We start from the raw sequence: 19,891 nt of genomic DNA on the forward strand, positions 1-19,891 counted from the left end.
CGAGCAGTCAACGTTTCAGGCCAGAACCCTTCATTAGGACTGAAGAGGGAAGGGGCAGAGGCCCTATAAAGAAGGTGGGGGGAGGGCAGGAAGGAGAAGGCTGGTAGGTTCCAGGTGAAAAACCAGTAAGGGGAAAGATAAAGGGGTGGGGAAGGGGAAGCAGGGAGGTGATAGGCAGGAAAGGTGAAGAAGGAATAGGGGAAAACACAATGGGTAGTAGAAGGAGGTGGGACCATGAGGGAGGTGATAGGCAGCTGGGGGAGGGGGCAGAGTGACATAGGGATAGAGGAAGGGAGGGGAGGGAATTACCGGAAGTTGGAGAATTCTATGTTCGTACCAAAGGGCTGGAGACTACCTAGACGGTATATGAGGTGTTGCTCCTCCAACCTGAGTTTAGCCTCATCATGGCAGTAGAGGAGGCCATGTATGGACATATCTGAATGGGAGTGGGAAGCAGAGTTGAAGTGCGTGGCTACCGGGAGATCCTGTCTGTTGTGGCGGACGGAGCGGAGGTGCTCACCGAAGCGGTCCCCCAATATGCGTCGGGTTTCACCAATGTAGAGGAGGCCGCACCAGGAGCACCTGATGCAATAGATGACCCCAACAGACTCACAAGTGAAGTGTTGCCTCACCAAGAAGGACTGTTTGGGGCCCTGAATGGTGGCAAGAGAGGAGGTGTGGGGACAGGTGTAGCACTTGCGCTTACAGGGATAAGTGCCGGGTGGGAGATCAGTGGGGATGGACGTGCAGATAAGGGAGTCACGGGGGGACCGATCCCTGCGGAAAGCGGAGAGGGGTGGAGAGGGAAAGATGTGCTTAGTGGTGGGGTCTTGTTGAAGGTGGCGGAAGTTGTGGAGGATAATGTGCTGGATCCGGAGGCTGGTGGGGTGGTAGGTGAGGACAAGGGGAACTCTGTCCCTGTTGTGGTGTTGGAAGGATGGGGTGACAGCCGAAGTGTGGGAAATGGAGGAGATGTGAGTGAGGGCATCATTGATGACAGCAGAAGGGAAACCACGATCCTTAAAGGAAGAGGACACTTGAGATATCCTGGAACGGAAAACCTCATCCTTGGAGCAGATGCGGCAGAGACGGAGGAACTGGGAATAGGGAATGGCATTTTTGCATGTGGCAGGGTGGGAAGAGGTATAGTTGAGGTAGTTATGAGAGTCAGTGGGCTTGTAAAAGATGTCAGTGGATAGTCTGTCTCTGGAGATGGAGACCGAGAGATCAAGAAAGAGGAGAGAAGTGTCCGAGATAGACCAAGTGAATTTGAGGGCTGGGTGGACGTTAGAAGTAAAGTCGATGAAATTGACGAGCTCAGCATGGGTGCAGGAAGCAGCATCAATGTAGTCGTCAATGTATCGAAGGAAAAGTTGGGGAGCAGTACCAGAATAGGTTTGGAGCACAGACTGTTCCACATAACCAGCGAAGAGGCAGGCATAGCTGGGGCCCATGCGAGTGCCCATAGCTACACCCTTGGTCTGAAGAAAGTGGGAAGAGCCAAAAGAGAAGTTATTGAGTGTGAGAACCAGTTCCGCCAACCGGAGGAGGGTAGTGGTGGTGGGGAACTGGTGAGGTCTATTATCCAGAAAGTAGCGGAGGGCTTTGAGGCCTTTGAGTAGTCTTTTGAGGCCTCCTTTGACATCTGTAGACAGATCCTAATGGTCAACACACTGCACACAGGGTTGGGAAGCATGTGTGACTCCCTCCTTTTGAGACAAATTTCAGTCTGTGTGATAAATTAGCAAGTTGTGGGGAAGGACTGTCCCTTGAATCCAGGACTCCACCCTGCATTGTATGACCCTACAGGGTTGGGAGATGGATCTGTGCCTGGAGATCAAGGGCCACCAGGAACACAGTGAGAGCAATCATCACACACAATTGTGGAGGATTGCAGAGTGGTTGCATTGGAAAGGAGGCCATTTGGCCAGTTTCCTCCAAACCAGCTCTCTGCGAGATCAGTCCAAGTAGTCCCATAATCTGTACCTCAGCAAATTCTTTCCATTTCTACGTCTTCATCTTCCCTTTGAATGCCAAAGTGGAATATTCCTACAAACGTGTAAGTGCTTGCCTCTGGCAGTATATTCCAGACTATAGCCTGTTACGGCATGAGGTGTTTGAACCCACCAGTGAAACTGCTGAATGGATTGTTTGCAGCTGGTCACAAAACATTTCTAAACTTTGTTCCAATAGCTGTGTTTTCAGCAAATAAAGGATTCTACTTGCTGTTCTTACTCTTTGGCGGAGATTGCAGGAAAGAACCTGTCTCACAAACTTACTGAGTTTTTGGAGGAAGCGACAAAGATGATTGATGAGGGTTTAAGATTTGACAGGATCTGAAAAATGCAGTCACCAAAGATCCACAATGAGTTGGTAGGTTGGATACAAAATTGGCTCGGTCAGCGCTGACTGAGAGTAGTGGCGGATGAGTGTTTGTTTGACTGAAGGTCTGTGCCCAGTAGTATTCCACAAGGATCAGTGCTGGGACCTAGTTTGTCCGTGATATAGTAAAATGATCTGGATGAAAGTCTTGGTGGACTGACTAGTAAGTCTGCATGCAGCACCAACATTGGTAGAACTCTGGATAGTGAGGAAGATTGTCAAAGGAGGCAACTGAAAATTTGGGCTGAGAAATTGACTTTTAACAGAGTTGAATCTGAACAAATGTGAGCTGTGAAACTTTGGAAGGCCAAATGCAAGGGAAAAGTATACAGTAAATCGCAGGGCCGTCAGTGGACGCCCATAGCTTCCTGAAAGTGATTAAATGGATGAAGAAGGCATATAGCATGGCTGCCTTTATCAGTCATGGCTTTGAGTATAAAAGTTGGGAAGTCATGTTGCAGCTGTACAGATGATATTTGGAGCATTGTGTGCGGTTCTGGTCACCACACTGTGGGAAGAATGGGGAGGCTTTGGAGTGGGTACTGATCACATTCACCAGCATGATGCCTGGACTAGCTTTCCTTAGCTGTAAGCAGAGGTTGGACCAACCTGGATTGTTTCCTGTGGAAGGTCGGAGACTGAGGGGTGACCTGACAATTTATAAAATAGTGAGTGTGCCACAGAAGGCGTAGATTATCAGAATCTTTTTCCCAGGGTAGAAAGATCAAATCCTGGAAGTCACAGGTATAAGTTGAGAGGGAAGAGGTGTGCGGGGCAAGTCTTTTTGCACAGAGAGTGGCGGGTATCCGGAGCACACTGCCAGAGGATTGCTTATTCAGACAATATTGACCATGTACAAGCAGGTGGCATTAGTTAGATCAACATCGTAGTTAGGGCACATTGTGGCCCTAAAGACCTGACCCTGTGATGTTCCATGTTGTGTGAGGAATTGTGCACCAGCTTAACATAAACGTTAATAGAAGAGCTTTACAGTTGCCAATAAGAAACAGATCAGACTGGATTGATCCCTGAGATGAATGGATTGTTTTATGGGGAAAGACTGAGCAGAAAGGCTCCATCCTTTTCAACCTAGAAACTGGAGCGGGGATGATAATGAAAAATAATAATTCCTGAGCCATTGTACAGAATACCTACCAAACGTAGTTTTCAGATAACATAAAGATGGAAATCTTACAGTTGCAGTGTTTATCCGCGACAAACACTATGTTTAAGAACCACTTAGACCAGAGGTTCCCAACCTTTTTTATGCCATGGACCAATACCATTAAGCAAGGGGTCTGTAGTCTCCAGGTTGGGAACACCTGATTAGACACTTAAATAGACTAGGCATAGCAGGCAAACGGGATAGTGTAGATGGGCAGAAAGATCAGCATCGACATGGAAGGGCCCATTTATAACTCTATGAAATAGATACTAAAATGAAAGCTAGCCTTGCATTTTGTTTTTAATGCAGAGGAAGCTTTAGAGAGTGTTCAGAGGAAATTTATCAGGATGCTGTCTGGACTACAGTGCATATCTTACGAAGATATGGAGTGAGGGAGGATGAGAGGTGCCCTGAGGTGTACAAGATGATAAGAGGCGTAGATCGAGTGGATAGCCAGAGACCTTTTCCTAAGTTAGAAATGGCTAATACAAGGGGGCATATTTTTAGGGTGATTGGAGGAGATGTCAGAAGCAAGTTTTTTAGACAGAGTGGTGGATATGTAGAAAGCCCTGTTAGGGTTGGTGGTAGAGGCAGATACATTAGAAGCATTTAAGAAACTCTTGGATAGATACATAGAAGATAGAAAAATGGAGGGTTATGTAGGAGGGAAGGGGTTGATTGATCTTAGTGTAGGTTAAAAGTTCAGCACAATATTGTGGGCTGAAAGGCCTGTACTGTTCTGTGTTCTGGAGTGTGTTAGCTTCGGGCCTGTTGGCACTGAATCATATGCGTCAGACATATCCATTTTCAGTCTCTGTCCAGTCTTAGGATAAGAGGTCAGCGCTGTTAGATTGAGACATGCAAAACTTCCCTTAAGAGCTGTAAATCTCGAATTCTTTGAGGGCACCCAGTGCCAAGATCAATTTTGAACAAATGAGAAATCGATGGATTCAGGAATAGAGCTGAAAATGGACTTAAGGCAGAAGCAGCCATGATATTGAAAGGTGGAGAAAAATTCCAGAGCTGTTTGGTACAAGCCTGCTTCTTGTTCGCGTTGATGTTGGAGTTGAATAGAAGTGGGACGGGTTTCAAAGTACTACTCAAGAGGCAGAGAGTTCTGGATTTCTCTTCAGTAAGTTAACATCTGTTTCCTGTTGATCACTAAACTTGGCTCCTTTTACGCTCCAAATTCCAAATGACTATCAGGATTTAACACTTTTACCACTCACAGGGGCCTCTTTTTGTGAGATTGGCCTAGGGTCAACTGCCAATTAAAACCTTGCATTATAGGGACTTCCTGCAGTCCCAGGATTAGGGTTTTCCAAAGATTTAAGATTTCCACGAGGTAAAGCTAATCAGGTCGCCATTAACCCCATCTCTTCCACTAGATGTTAAACAATTTGCACCATCATAATCGGAATTAAATTCCCAGCTCAAAGACTGTCCAACAACTCCAGTGGTGCAGCACTTAGTACTGTTGGCTCACAGCCCAAAGGACCCAAGTTCGATTCGTACCTTGGCTATTGTCTGTGTGGACCTTCAGCAGCTCCGGTTTACTTCTGCATCGCAAAGATATGCTGACAGGTTGAGTGGCTGCGGAAAGTTTCGCTGGTGTAGCTAAGTGGTAGAAGAATCAAAGGGGAGTTGATTGGCATTTGAGAGAGAATAAGTGGGAGGCCTAGATGGGAAATAGACCTGATGGGATTGCTCTGCAAGGAGCTTGCATGGCCTTTGTGAGTTTGTTCCAATCATGACTGGCCCTGCAGTCAGACAGGCTTCTGGACAATGGTATTTTTATCATCCATCTGTGGCCCAGTGTTGTCTCTCAGTGAAACAAAACGTACATTCTAAGGCCTCAATACATAATCTAAACCAAGGGAAATGTCTTTGAGATTGCCCTTCTTAAGGAAAGACTTTTAGATGTGAAACCATTGTAAACTGCCCTAATAGATCCCCAGTACTCTGGTAACAGCTTTTATGTCTCGGCCATACAAATTAAGTGGTGACCTGTCTGGCGGCTATCGGATCTTGCTGTGCTGCAAAGTGGCAACCACATTTACCTATGCAACAATGATTGAACTCAGTGACTGATACTTGCTTTGTTGACACAAAGGCACACAAACCTTTCTCTCCATTCAACTGCAAAACATGCCACATACAAATTAATATTTTGCTATCATTAATCACAAGTTATGTACTATATCGACTTTGAAGAAAATGATTATTGGTTTTGTCCATGCTTCAGATTTGCCAGTTTTATCCTCTTGCTTTTTTTCAAGTAGCTTGAATTAATTGTGTTTTTCTTTCTTTCAGAAGTGTCTGTGCTTCAATCCAGAACAAAGGATTTCCACCTATGAGGCCCTGGCCCATCCATATTTCATGGAGACACAAGGACATTTTTAGGATGGTGTTCACATGTGAACAGATCTGTATTGGACTGGGAAGGGGCATACCTCTCTGCTTAAAAACCATACTGACTACAGAAATCACAGGGAGAAATGATGGTGACATCCATGTAGAGTGAAGTTGTCCTTTGCACTCCAGCTGAAATGAAGGACTTAATTGGCTATGATCCACTTTGGGGCATACTTAAATAGTGAATGACACCTCAGAAATTCAAGTGTTGCTTTTCTTTTTGTTTTGATGAGGAAGAAGGAATTAATCTGAAGAAAGCCCAGATGTTTTGAGTTTTATCTTCTAGGTTTATTTATGATTCAGTTGGAACATCAAACATAAAGGTAGAAATTCATTTTTGGTTACGTGTACTTAAATAATTTGGAAGTGGAATTCAAGATTGTCATACATCACTGAATATGAATTGCTAGCCCAGGATGTCTTGTCATTATTAAATCACCATACTTGTTAATATTTGAGTGTTGCATGGTCATCTGAAGAGACACAACTTATTTTGTTACAAGTGAGTCACAACAGCAACTGCCTCAGCTGAGACAGGAGCAGGGTTCCACTCTGAGCCTTCAGTTGTTTGCCAGTAAAAGATGAAGGAAGGGACTTGAGGCCGAGTGTTATAGACACTTAAAGAACATGCACCAATAAGATCAACTGTTCAACAGTAAATATTGAGACACTCCATTTAAGCACACTTAAAATTAGGGAAAGCGAACAATTTCAGTCCATCTTGGTAAGCAAATGAAAAATGTAATCATAAATAATTGTGATCAATTTTCTTCACATTCATTCATGCAAACAGCCAGCATTTCTGTTCTTTTTCGTTAACTCTCCATTCAGTTGAAACTATTTAAACAGGGTCTACAAGTAAGCCATTGGTGAACAGTTTATGAGTAGTATGTACTACAGGCAAAGCCATGTTTATATGACAGTGATTGCCATAAGTCTCAAATGAGTGGAAAGGAGGACCCTCTAATACCAGCTCATCCCTTACTCCTTGTGTTAGGATTTAGAACAATACACTTATTAGAATGATAGACTATATCTGACAGTGAAATTGTGCCTCTTCAGTGCTGCTAGTTGTCCTTTGTGGGAGAGGATTTAAAATTTAAATTTGAGTGCAGTCAAACACATAATAAATGTAGCTGGGGCACCTATGAAGTGTTGCACTTCCAAATCCAACAGCCAACCCCCCCCCCCCCCCCCGGACATGTGAGAAGGCTTGCTTTTCTTCATTAATGTCCTTTCTTTTTGCCTTAGTATTTGCTGGCGATGGTTCCCATTATCAATGACTGCAAGGCAGCCAAGTATAGTTGAAATATATTTAATAACGTGATGACAACAATAGGAAGTTAGAGAATAGTTCAGTAAAATTGAAAAATGGCATTCTGTGTGGAATTTTTAAAATGTGTATACCTAAAATACTTAAGCAAGCAGCTTTATGTGAGACTGAGTCCTTGAGAGTCGGAAGATTACACATCCAGTACACTGCTTCGACCCAAGAGACTGGGCAGTCTCTTCACAGTCAATGATCATCGACAGCCTGATCTCAAGAAAGAGAGAAGAAAATTAAAAACATTCCCTCTTAGAAGCAGATTGTTGATCAAATGACCTCTCAAGCATCATTGATAAATGGGGAGGAATTGAGAAATGTGTTAGGTGGTGCCATTTCTTAATTACATTACAAACTGAGGAAACGGCTACCTGAAAACACATTGCTATCTTCTTATAGCCTTCTCCTGCTTTGTGGGCATCATTTATTTTAAATTTCAGAGTGCTAGGCAGCTGCTTAGAGGAGCCCATGGCTGCTGATTGTTGGGACAAGGTTTGAGGAGTCAGGGTATTTATGAAGCTTTGAAATTTGCTTCACCTGGCCTTTCCTAACGATGACTGTGAACAAGCTAATTAAGGTCTGAGACCTTGGTAAAAAATTATCTGAGAGCTCAAATCTCTTGGGGTGCCCAAACTTCTGCATGGTGCTCCTTTCCTTTTTTTCACTCTAGAATTGTACAAAACAAAAATAATACACTAATCTTGTTTAAAATGTTGAAAAGAATGTTTCATCTTTAACTTCATGATTTTTGGAGATCAGTTCATCTTCTACTCACTTAACTATTCACAGTAACACAAATTTTGACCAGGGTGCCCAAACTTTTGCATGTCGCTGTAAGTGAAAACTTACTGACATACTGCAATGTTTACTTGGAATATACAGCTTTTTGTCCTTGGATATTGTCTAAACAATTTTATGCTAGAAAGTAACTTTAAATAAGCTTGTAAAAGACCCATGAAAGAGTAAGGCTATAAGACCATAAGACATTGGAGCAGAATTAGGTCATTTGGTCCATCAAGTCTGCTATGATATTTGATCATGGCTGATCCATTTCCCTCTCAACCCCATTCTCCTGTCTTCTCCCTGTAACCTTTCGTGCACTAATTTATCAAGAATCTATGAACATGCGCCTTAAATATACTCAATGACTTGGCCTCCACAGCCACCTGTGGCAATGAATTCCACAGATTCACCACCCTCTGGCTAAAGAAATTCCTCTTCATCTCTGTTCTAAATGGACGTCCCTCTATTCTGCGGTTGTGCCTTTTGGTCCTAGACTCCCCCACTATAGGAATCATCTTCTCCACATCTACTCTATCTAGGCCTTTCAACATTTGGTAGGTTTCAATAATAACCCCATCTCATTTTTTCTAAATTCCAGCGAGTACAGGCCCAAAGCCATCAAACACTCCTCATATGATAAGCCTTTCAACACCAGAACCATTTTCATGAACTGCCTTTGAACCCTCCCCAATGTCAGCACATCCTTTCTCAGATAAGGAGCCTAAAACTGCTCACAATACACTGAGTGAAGCCTCATCAGTGCCTTATAAAGCCTCAGCATTACATCCTTGCCTTTATACTCTAGTGCTCTTTGAAATGAATGCTAACATTGCATTTGCCTTCCTCACCACCGACTCAATCTGAAAGTTAACCTTTAGGGAATCTTGCTCAAGGACTCCCAAATCCCTTTGCATATCAGATTTTTGAATTTTTTCCCTGTTTAGAAAATAGCCTACACTTTTATTCCTTCTACCAAAAGCATATGACCAGACACTTCACAACACTGTATTTCATCTGCCGTTTTTTTTTACCCATTCTCCTAATCTGTGTAAGTCCTCCTGCAGCCTTCCTGCTTCCTCCACACTATCTGTTCCTCCACCAATTTTTGTATCGTCTGCAAACTTGGCCACAAAGCCACCAATTCCATCATCCAAAATCATTGACATACAACATAAAAAGGTGTGGTCCCAACACCGACCCCTGCAGAGCACCACTAAGTCACTGGCAGCCAATCAGAAGAGGTGCCCTTTATTCCCCCTCTTTGCTGTAATACCATAGACTCTTATCTTGCTAAGCAGCCTCATGTCTGGCACCTTGTCAAAGGTCTTTTGAAAATCCAAGTACACCACATCTACTGTCTATCTTGCTTGTTATTACCTCAGAGAATTCCAACAGATTTGTCAGGCAACACCTTCACCTCACGGAAACCATGCTGACTTTGGCCCATTTTATCATGTACCTTCAAGTACCCCCAAATCCTCACCATTTATAATCTAATCCAACATCTTCCCAACCACTGAGGTCAGGCTAACTGGCCTATAATTTCCTTTCTTCTGCTTTCAGCCCTCTTGGAGAGTGGAATGGCATTTGTAATTTTCCAGTCCTCTGGAACCATTTCAGAATCTAGTGATTCTTGAAATATCACTCCTAACGCCTCCACAATCTCTTCAGCTACCTCTTTCAGAACCCTGGAGCATAGTATGTCTGGTCCAGGTGATTTATTTACCTTCAGACCTTTCAGCTTCCCAAGCATCTTCACCCTAGTAATAGCAACTACACTCAGCCTGCCCTGACGCTCTCAAACTTCTGGCATACGGCCAATTTCTTCCACGGGGAAGACATGCAAAATACTTATTCAGTTCATCCACCGTTTTCTTGTCCCCATTACTACCTCTTCAGCGTTATTTTCCAGCAGTCCGATATCCACTCTCACCTGTATTTTACTCTTTATATATTTGAAAAAAATGTTTGGTATCCTTTTTGATATTATTGGCTTGCTTACCTTCATATTTCATCTGTTCTCTCCTTATGGCTTTTTTTAGTTGTCTTCTGTTGGTTTTTAAAAGCTTCCAAGTCCTCTAACTTCCCACTAATTTTTGCTGTATTCTATGCCCTCTCCTTGGCTTTTATTTTGTTTTTGACTTCCCTTGTCAGAATTTGATCTGCATTTATTTTCTTGGCAGCTAAACTCTGTGACTACATTTGAAAGTTATGTGTTATGACAGTGAATGAATGGATTGGAAGAGTCATAGTTTAAGGACAGGCAACACACAAGAAATGCTGGAGGAACTCAGCAGGCCAGACAGCATTTGTGGAAAAGAGTAAGCAGTTGACATTTCAGGCTGAGAGCCTTCAGCAGGAGAAATAAAAGATGAGAAGGCTGAGTTAGAAGGTGGGGGGAGAGGAGGGAGAAACACAAGGTGATAGGTGAAACTCGGAGGGGGAGGGGTGAAGAAAAAGGTTGGCAAGTTGATTGGTGAAAGAGATACAGGGCTGGAGAGCAGGTATCTAAAAGGAGGACAGAAGGCCATGGAAGAAAGAAGAGGGGGGAGGAGCACCAGAGGAAGGTGATGGGCAGGCAAGGAAATAAGATGAGAGAGGGAAAAGGGAATGGTGAAGGGGGGGCATTACCAGAAGTTTGAGAAATCAATGTTCATGCCACCAGGTTGGAGGCTACCCGGATGGAATACCAGGTGTTGTTCCTCCAACCTGTGTGTGGCCTCATCACGACAGTAGAGGAGACCATGGATAGACAGATCAGAATGGAAATGGGAAGTGGAATTAAAATGGGTGGCTACAGGGAGATTCCGCTTCTTCTGGCCGATGGAGAGTAGGTGCTCGGTGAAGCGGTCTCCCAATCTATGTCGGGTCTCACTGATATACAGGATGCCACACCGGGAGCACCAGACACAGTATATGACCCCAACAGACTCACAAGTGAAGTGTTGCCTCACCTGGAAGGACTGTTTGGGGCCCTGGATGGTAGTGAGGGAGGAGGTATGAGGGCAGGTGTAGTACTTGTTCTGCTTGCAAGGATAAGTGCCAGGAGGGAGATCAGAGGGGAGGCATAAATGGACAAGGAAGTCATGTAGGGAGCGAGTAGGGAGGAAAGCTTGTGAAATGCTGGGAGCTGGATTGATGTCATGGGGCCAAAGGAGGGTCAGGAGGTAAATAACCTGAAAGGGTGTACTGAGCACTGTGCTGGGTCTGCTCAAGGAGTTCTTCTTTAGGTTGCACAGAAGGAAGTTCCCAGGTGTCTCTGGAGTCTAACCCCAGGGGGAGCCATTCCAACACAATGGAAAATGCCACAAGTGGCATCCAGATGTGCATGGTATATGGTGGCGTAAGTTTTCCATTCAGCCGATGCACTGAGAACCCAGACTGGCTATTATGATCTCGAATTCTATACGAAAAGTTCTGATTCCATTCACATTTTGTTTAGTAAAAAACATGACTGAACATAACACATTGTGGGTTGCAATCTAATTTCTAGGTAGTTATACTTCGCTCCAAGAGATGGAAACATGTTTTTAATATCTTGTAATTTCACTAAGCAAAAATGCTAACTGCACTTTTCCACATTATAATTTTCTCTGAAATTATTTAAAATATTAAAGGTGGGAGGAGAAGATGGCGACACGCCTGCATGAGCGCAGCCCTCCGGTGAAAAATGATATCATATTTATTAAATAGGGGCCGTGGACAATTCTGATTTGATGGAGAATGGACGTGAAAGCACAGAGGAACATCTGGAGAAATTTCTGCAACGCCTGTCCGCTGCTGTCGTTACTGTATGGTCGGGAATCTTTCGGAGGGTAGGCCTCAAAATCCCCGGCCTTGCCTGCTTTTGGAGACCGAGAAGGAGGTCGAATCATTCGGACAGAGATGGCGCTCAGTACTCGGTGTCGGAGAGCTGATCAGAGCTCGAAGTTTTCGGATGACTCAGAGTCGGACTGTGGTCGGCATGGCAGGGAGAGTTTTTCTTCCTTCTCCCGTCTGCGTGAGATGTGGGACATTTGAGAAACTTTGAACTTTACTGTGCTCATGGACTTCTTCATCAAGTTATGGTATTGTTGCACTGTTGTAACTATATGTTATAATTATGTGGTTTTGTCAGTTTTTTCAGTCTTGGTCTGTCCTGTGTTTTGTGATATCACACCAGAGGAAATAATGCATCATTTCTTGATGCATGCATTACTAAATGACAATAAAAGAGGACTACATGTCTTCATTGTAAAAAAAAATCTAAATATTAATATTTTAAATATTATAAACAGAAATGCAAAGATGGATTATAAATGCATTATGTTTTGCCTGCAACTTTATTCTTACATAAATTCTAAACTTTAATTTTGCTATCAATAATATGCTTCAGAAATAATTAAAACCCATTCTCTTTTGCTTGCTTGTTTGCTGTTTGTCAGAATTCTTCATTGTGATTGGCTGTTTAGCTGACTTGATGACATCACTGTTACAGGATGCCATTGCAGACATCCCATCCTGCAAAAACTCATTTCAGGGAGGCAGCACCATCAATTTGTGGGAGACTTCCGGGAGAGGTGGGATGTCTGCAATAGAGTAGCTCCTTAGCAGCTAGCCAGTTAGTTTAAATAACGTTAGCTATGCTAATAAACGAATGACACCTGTTAAACTCACCTCAACATGTCCTTTATAGTCTTAACCCACCATGGGCTATAGAAAAGTCACTGTTGCAAACAGTGCAGCGAGCAACATTCATTATTTTGACCCCTATTGGCAGGGGTACACTTTCGTGTAGGCTGGGGTGATGTACGTTTTATATTTTCTTTTTTTTTGGAACACTCTGCCATGGCACGCTCTCTCTCTCTCTCATGGTCGCTCGCAGGCTCTCGCTTGCTTTCTCTCTCGTGCTCTCTCTCACGCTCGCTCTCAAAAAAATTGATCTCCGTGATATTGTATATAATTTGCGGGCATCAAGGAGCCACTATTCATATGCGGGAGACTCCTGGAACTTCCGGGAGAGGTGGGATGTCTGCCATTGATAGTCCAGAGCTGATGCCGAGTTGCAACTAAAGGTCGCCAGAATAGAAGGCCACATCTCATAAAAAGCTACAAATTGCTATACAGCTTTACTTCAGAGGCACAGAGTTAGACATAATGGAAACAGACCCTTTGATCTTCCTGAGCTGGTCCAATTTGCCTTCATTTGGTCCCTACTACTAAGTCTTTCCTATCTACGAACCTGTTCAAATGTCTTTTGAATGTTATAATTTTACTCTCCTATACTACTTCCTCTGGCAACTCATTTCTATATCCACCACCCTCTGAGTGAAAATCTTGCCTCTCAGATCCCCTTCATTCTCCATCTCACCTTAAACATATGTCATCTGGTTTACATTCCCCTTCTCTAGGAAGAAGACTGACTATCTATGTTATAATTCTATAGAGCTGCTTTGCTCCGGGGAAAACAGTCTCAGCCTATCCAGTCTCTTATAACTGAGCTGTCCAGTCCTTGCCAAAATTTTCTGCACCCTCTCAAGCTTAATCACATCCATCCTTTCAGGAAGTTTTAGGAATGGCTTCTTCCCTTCTGCTGAATGCAAGTTTTCCTCTTCTTGGATTCTATAGAAAAATCCAAAAATATTTTGAGTATTTTACTTCTGAAGGCTTTAGTGGTGTTAATGTACTTATTCATTATCCACAGAGGGCTCATAAGGTTGTCTGTAGTGAGCAAACGATTAACACGAATTTCACAAAGCCTGCCAAAAATCAAACACAGCCCTTTGTTCCAATCTGTAAATCAGCTAACCTTTTACTGACTGTAACCAACAGTCTGCAATAAAATTACGGAGTGACAGAAATCACAGCTCCTACCAGTGGGACAGGTTCATTCTGGTGTTCAGTAGGTAATACAGATTCTATTTACAATTGCTACTTGATAATGCATCCTCCACTAAAGGAACAATAACAGGTATGGCTACTGATTAATTGCACGGTCAGGCCCTGTTTGCAATGCTAAATTGAAATGCCTTCTGGAGTGATTGGAAAACTAGCAGCTTCACATCTGGCATACGGCATTTATTTCCATGGCAACATCAGGCATGTGGATTTAGTTGTTATAATTCAGGTCTCTCTATTTGTGCTCAGTCCATGTTGTGAGCCTAAACACAACCATTTGTTCTGAGGCAACATGAAGTTACGGAAAGTGAGAAGCAGCTCTGTCCATGTACACATCGTGACTGCAGGAAACATGGATATGATGTAAGCGCAAGTGCAATACTATGCTATTTTGATGAAGAAATAGCAAGGACATGGATGCTGGAGTGGGTCTGAACAAACAGGACTTCTCCAGCTGAAGGAGCTCATTCTTAAACTACTGAGATGTTTGTCAAGGTTGGAATCAGTACAGATGCCAATGTCCTTCATAACAGCAAGGCGTCCTTTATTTTGATTTGGTGGTGGGGCGCTATGGGTAGGGGCAATCATTCTGGGCCTTGACCTGGGTGCCCAAATCCTAGGACACATCAGTCATCAGAGACACTCCAATCCTCTCACCTTCCACATGATCAAAGCTATCCAGATCAACCCCATGATCAAATATGATAGCAGAATATAATATTAATGGTAAGACTCTTGGCAGTGTGGAGGATCAGAGGGCTCTTGGGGTCTGAGTTCATAGAAACATAGAAACATAGAAAATAGGTGCAGGAGTAGGCCATTCGGCCCTTCGAGCCTGCACCGCCATTTATTATGATCATGGCTGATCATCCAACTCAGAACCCCGCCCCAGCCTTCCCTCCATACCCCCTGACCCCTGTAGCCACAAGGGCCATATTTAACTCCCTCTTAAATACAGCCAATGAACTGGCCTCAACTGTTTCCTGTGGCAGAGAATTCCACAGATTCACCACTCTCTGTGTGAAGAAGTTTTTCCTAATCTCGGTCCTAAAAGGCTTCCCCTCTATCCTCAAACTGTGACCCCTCGTTCTGGACTTCCCCAACATCGGGAACAATCTTCCTGCATCTAGCCTGTCCAATCCCTTTAGGATCTTATACGTTTCAATCAGATCCCCCCTCAATCTTCTAAATTCCAACGAGTACAAGCCCAGTTCATCCAGTCTTTCTTCATATGAAAGTCCTGCCATCCCAGGAATCAATCTGGTGAACCTTCTTTGTACTCCCTCTATGGCAAAGATGTCTTTCCTCAGATTAGGGGACCAAAACTGCACACAATACTCCAGGTGTGGTCTCACCAAGGCCTTGTACAACTGCAGTAGTACCTCCCTGCTCACTCACAGCTGCTGTGCAGGTTGACTCTGTGGTTAAGAAGGCATATGGTGCATTGGCCTTCATCAATCGTGGGATTGAGTTTAAGAGCCAAGAGGTAATGTTGCAGCTATATAGGACCCTGGTCAGACCCCACTTGGAGTACTGTGCTCAGTTCTGGTCGCCTCACTACAGGAAGGATGTGGAAACCATAGAAAGGGTGCAGAGGAGATTTACAAGGATGTTGCCTGGATTGGGGAGCATGCCTTATGAAAACAGGATGAGTGAACTTGGCCTTTTCTCCTTGGAGCGACGGAGGATGAGAGATGACCTGATAGAGGTGTATAAGATGATGATCGTGTGGATAGTCAGAGGCTCTTTCCCAGGGCTGAAATGGCTAGCACGAAAGGGCACAATTTTAAGGTGCTTGGAAGTAGATACAGATGTGATGTCAGGAGTAAGATTTTTACGCAGAGAGTGGTGAGTGTGTGGAATGTGCTGCCGGCAATAGTGGTGGAGGTGGATACGATAGGGTCTTTGACTCCTGGATAGGTACATGGAGCTTAGAATAATAGAGGGCTATGGGTAACCCTAGGTAATTTCTAAGGTAAGGACATGTTCGGCACAGCTTGGTGGGCCAAGGGCCTGTATTATGCTGTAGGTTTTCTATGTTCTATGTTCTATGACTTAAAGCGGCCTTTTCCAAAAGAGATTGATTAAAGATGAGCTTTATTTGTCACATGTACATCGAAACATTGAAACATACAGTGAAATGCATCGTTTTGCATCAATGGCCAACACAATCCAAGGATTGCGCTGGTGGTGGCCCACAAGTGTTGCCATGCTTCAGGTGCCAACATAGTATGCCCAACTCAGACGATAAATCAGGAATGCTCCGTGTCTCAATTCATGACCCCTTCTCAAATTCAAGAGTCCCAATCAATGATTGGACTCCAACCATTCCATTAACATCCCTCCTGCTGTGAACCCCTAGACTTGACCTCATTCCTGGACTGACCTGCTATTTTCCTTCAACGTTTTAGGTTTCCACGTGGTACTGAACATTTAGGCAGCAGGTCCACGACTAAAACCCTAACCTGAAGCGTATGTCTGAGGAAACCGGAGCACCTGGAGGAAACCCACACAGTCACGGGGAGAACGTACAAACTCCTTACAGACACTGGCAAGAATTAAACCCCAGTGGCTGATTGTTGGTGCTGTAAAGTGATGCGTTAACCTCTATGTTACTGTGCCACCACATATGCTACTAAGGTCAAGCTTTCTTGTTCCAATTTTGTTGCAAAGCACAGCTTATACAGTTGGGTCCAGCCTCAAGATCCCTGTAAACATGCTGCACTTAATATTGAGTGAAATTAGTTTCCTATATGGCACTGCTTTAGCACACACAGTTTAAAGCATGGTAGAATTTACGGGCAGAGTATTTGAGATATTCCACCAGTCAGCAATTTTTACTATTAAGACACATACAGGAAATAATGTCATGTCTAGCAGAGACTCCAGATTTCTGTGGCTAATGATACACACATGGCTTAGACTGAATACCTCAAATCAATTATGTTATGAAGTTATTTTAAACAGCCCATGCTAAAGCTCAGATTTGATTACAGTACAAAACCAAACTTACGACATCCATTTAAAAATGTGGGAAATAATAATTAAAATGCCTTCTTGTTTAAAGCTGTTTACAAAAAATAGATCCAGAGATCCTATTATAAACCCCAAGAATATACAGCAGAGTGATTAAAGACTGTGTTCAAGGCCTACCACTTTAAGAGCTTAATAACTCAAACAACTAAATGACTGTGCACTTAGTTCAACCTGATTTGCTGATCTGGACAAAATGAGTAACCAATTAGCTCATTAAACAACTGAGCAGATTTGTGCTGGTGGTTCTGAAAGTAGCTCCTGTTGCAGGGACACACATCACAAACTGTATTTCACAGACCTACTTAGTCACTAGGGCCATACAGGAGAGAATGTGTGGAAATTTACTGGCATCTAGTTGTTGCTATTCTGCATAGTAGTGAACATTTTAGTCGTGGACCTGCTGCCTAAATGTTCAGTACCACGTGGAGACTGAAAACGTTGAAGAAAAATAGCAGGTCAGCCCAGGAATGAGGCCAAGTCTAGGGGTTCACAGCAGGAGATATGTTGATGGTTGGCGTCCAATCATTGATCGGGATTCTTGAATTTGAGAGGAGGTCATGAACTGAGACATAGAGGGTTCCTGATTTATTGTCTGAATTTTGGTAGGTCAGAAAGTGGCAGGATTTTAGCTGAAGAATTTGAGGTTTACAAAGAAAGGACGGATTGTCTACTGAGTCTCTGTGGGTGGAAGTTAGAAACAGGAAGGGGTCAATAACTCTACTGTGTGTTTTTTATAGACCACCCAATAGTAACAGGGACATCAAGGAACAGATAGGGAGACAGATTCTGGAATGCTGCAATAATAACAGGGTTGTCTTGATGGGAGATATTAATTTCCCAATATTGATTGGCATCTCCCTAGAGCAAGGGGTTTAGATGGGGTGGAGTTTGTTAAGTGTGTTCAGGAAGGCTGTCTGACACAATAAGCCTATAAGAGGAAAGGCTGTACTTGATCTGGTATTGGGAAATGAACCTGGTCAGGTGTCAAGTCTCTCAGTGGGAGAGCATTTTGGAGATAGTGATCACAATTCCATCTCCTTTTCCATAGCCTTGGAGAGGGCTAGGAACAGACAAGTCAGGAAAATGTAAATTAGAGTAAGGGGAAATATGAAGCTATCAGGCAGGAACTTGGAAGCATAAAATGGGAGCAGATATTCTCAGGGAACTGTACAGCAGAAATGTGGCAAATGTTCAGGGGATATTTGTGTGACATTCTGCATAGGTACGTTCCAATGATACAGGGAAAGGATGGTAGGGTACAGGAACCATGGTGTAAAAAGGCTGTTGTAAATCTAGTCAAGAAGAAAGGAAAAGCTTCAAAAAACTAGGTAATGATAGAGATCTAGAAAGTTATAAGACGAGTAGGAAGGAGCATAAGAATGAAATTAGGAGAGCTAGAAGGGGCCAAGAGAGGACCTCGGCGAGCAGGATTAAGGAAAATCCCAAGGCACTCTACAAGTATGTGAAGAGCAAGAGGATAAGATGTGAGAGAATAGGACCAATCAAATGTGACAGTGGAAAAGCGTGGATGGAACTGGAGGAGGCAGTGGGGATACTTAATGAGTACTTTGCTTCGGTACTCACTACGGAAAAGAACCTTGGTAATTGTAAGGATGATTTACAGAGGACTGAAAAGTTTGAGCATATAGACATTAAGAAAGAGGATGTGCTGGAGCTTTTGGAAAGCACCAAGGTGGATAAGTCATAGGACTGGACAAGGTATACCCCAGGCTACTGTGGGAAGCGAGGGAGGAGACTGCTGAGCCTCTGGCATTGATCTTTGCATCATCAGTGGGGACGGGAGAAGTTCTGGAGGACTGGAGGGTTGCAGATGTTATTCTCTTATTCAAGAAAGGGAGTAGAGATAGCCCAGGAAATTATAGGCCAGTGAATCTTACTTCAGTGGTTGGTAAGTTGATGGAGAAGAACCTGAGAGGCAGGATTTATGAACATTTGGAGAGGCATAATATAATTAGGAATAGTCAGCATGGCTTTGTCAAAGGCAGATTATGCTTTATGAGCTTGATTGAATTTTTTGAGGATATGACTAAATACATTGATGAAGGTGGAATAGTAGATGTAGTGTATATGGATTTCAGCAAGGCACTTGATAAGGTAACCCATGCAAGGCTTATTGAGAAAGTAAGGGGGCATGGGATCCAAGGGATCATTGCTTTGTGGATTCAGAACTGGCTTGCCCACAGAAGGCAAAGAGTGGTTGTAGACGGGTCATATTTTGCATGGAGGTCGGTGACCAGTGGTGTGCCTCAGGGATCTGTTCTGGGGCCCTTACTCTTTGTGATTTTTATAAATGACCTGGATGAGGAAGTGGAGGGATGGGCTAGTAAATTTGCTGATGACACAAAGGTTGGGGGTGTTGTGGATAGTGTGGCGGGCTATCAGAGGTTACAGTGGAACGTTGGTAGGATGCAAAACTGGGCTGAGAAGTGGCAGATGGAGTTTAACCCAGATAAGTGTGAGGTGGTTCATTTTGGTAGGTCAAATATGATGGCAGAATATAGTATTAATGGTAAGACTCTTGGAAGTGTGGAGGATCAGAGGGACCTTGGGGTCAGAGTCCATAGGCTGCTCAAAGCTGCTGTGCAGGTTGACTCTGTGGTTAAGAAGGCACACGGTGCATTGGCCTTCATCAATCGTGGGATTGAGTTTAAGAGCCAGGAGGTAATAATACAACTATATAGGACCCTGGTCAAACCCCACTTGGAGTACTGTGCTCAGTTCTGGTCACCTCACTACAGGAAGGATGTGGAAACTATAGAAAGGGTGCAGAGGAGATTTACAAGGATGTTGCCTGGATTGGGGAGCATGCCTTATGAGAATAGGCTGAGTGAACTCAGCCTTTTTTCCTTGGAGCAACGGAGGATGAGAGGTGACCTGACAGAGGTGTG

At 43.6% G+C, this 19,891-nt stretch overlaps 1 protein-coding gene across 2 annotated transcripts in view; it reads left to right on the forward strand.

The window, feature by feature from the left end:
- The window catches only part of LOC134340626 (cyclin-dependent kinase 6-like), a 34,350-nt gene extending 27,953 nt beyond the window's left edge, over positions 1-6,397 (forward strand). For both annotated transcript variants that reach the window (XM_063038073.1, XM_063038074.1), the window contains one exon: positions 5,861-6,397. In XM_063038073.1, the coding sequence (XP_062894143.1) occupies positions 5,861-5,950 (90 nt within the window). In that variant the 3' untranslated portion in view covers positions 5,951-6,397. The remainder of the gene's footprint in view (positions 1-5,860) is intronic.
- The last annotated feature ends 13,494 nt before the right edge of the window (positions 6,398-19,891 follow it).

The sequence above is a fragment of the Mobula hypostoma genome, chromosome X1 (assembly GCF_963921235.1).
Source record: "Mobula hypostoma chromosome X1, sMobHyp1.1, whole genome shotgun sequence".
In the NCBI taxonomy this organism is placed as follows: domain Eukaryota; kingdom Metazoa; phylum Chordata; class Chondrichthyes; order Myliobatiformes; family Myliobatidae; genus Mobula; species Mobula hypostoma.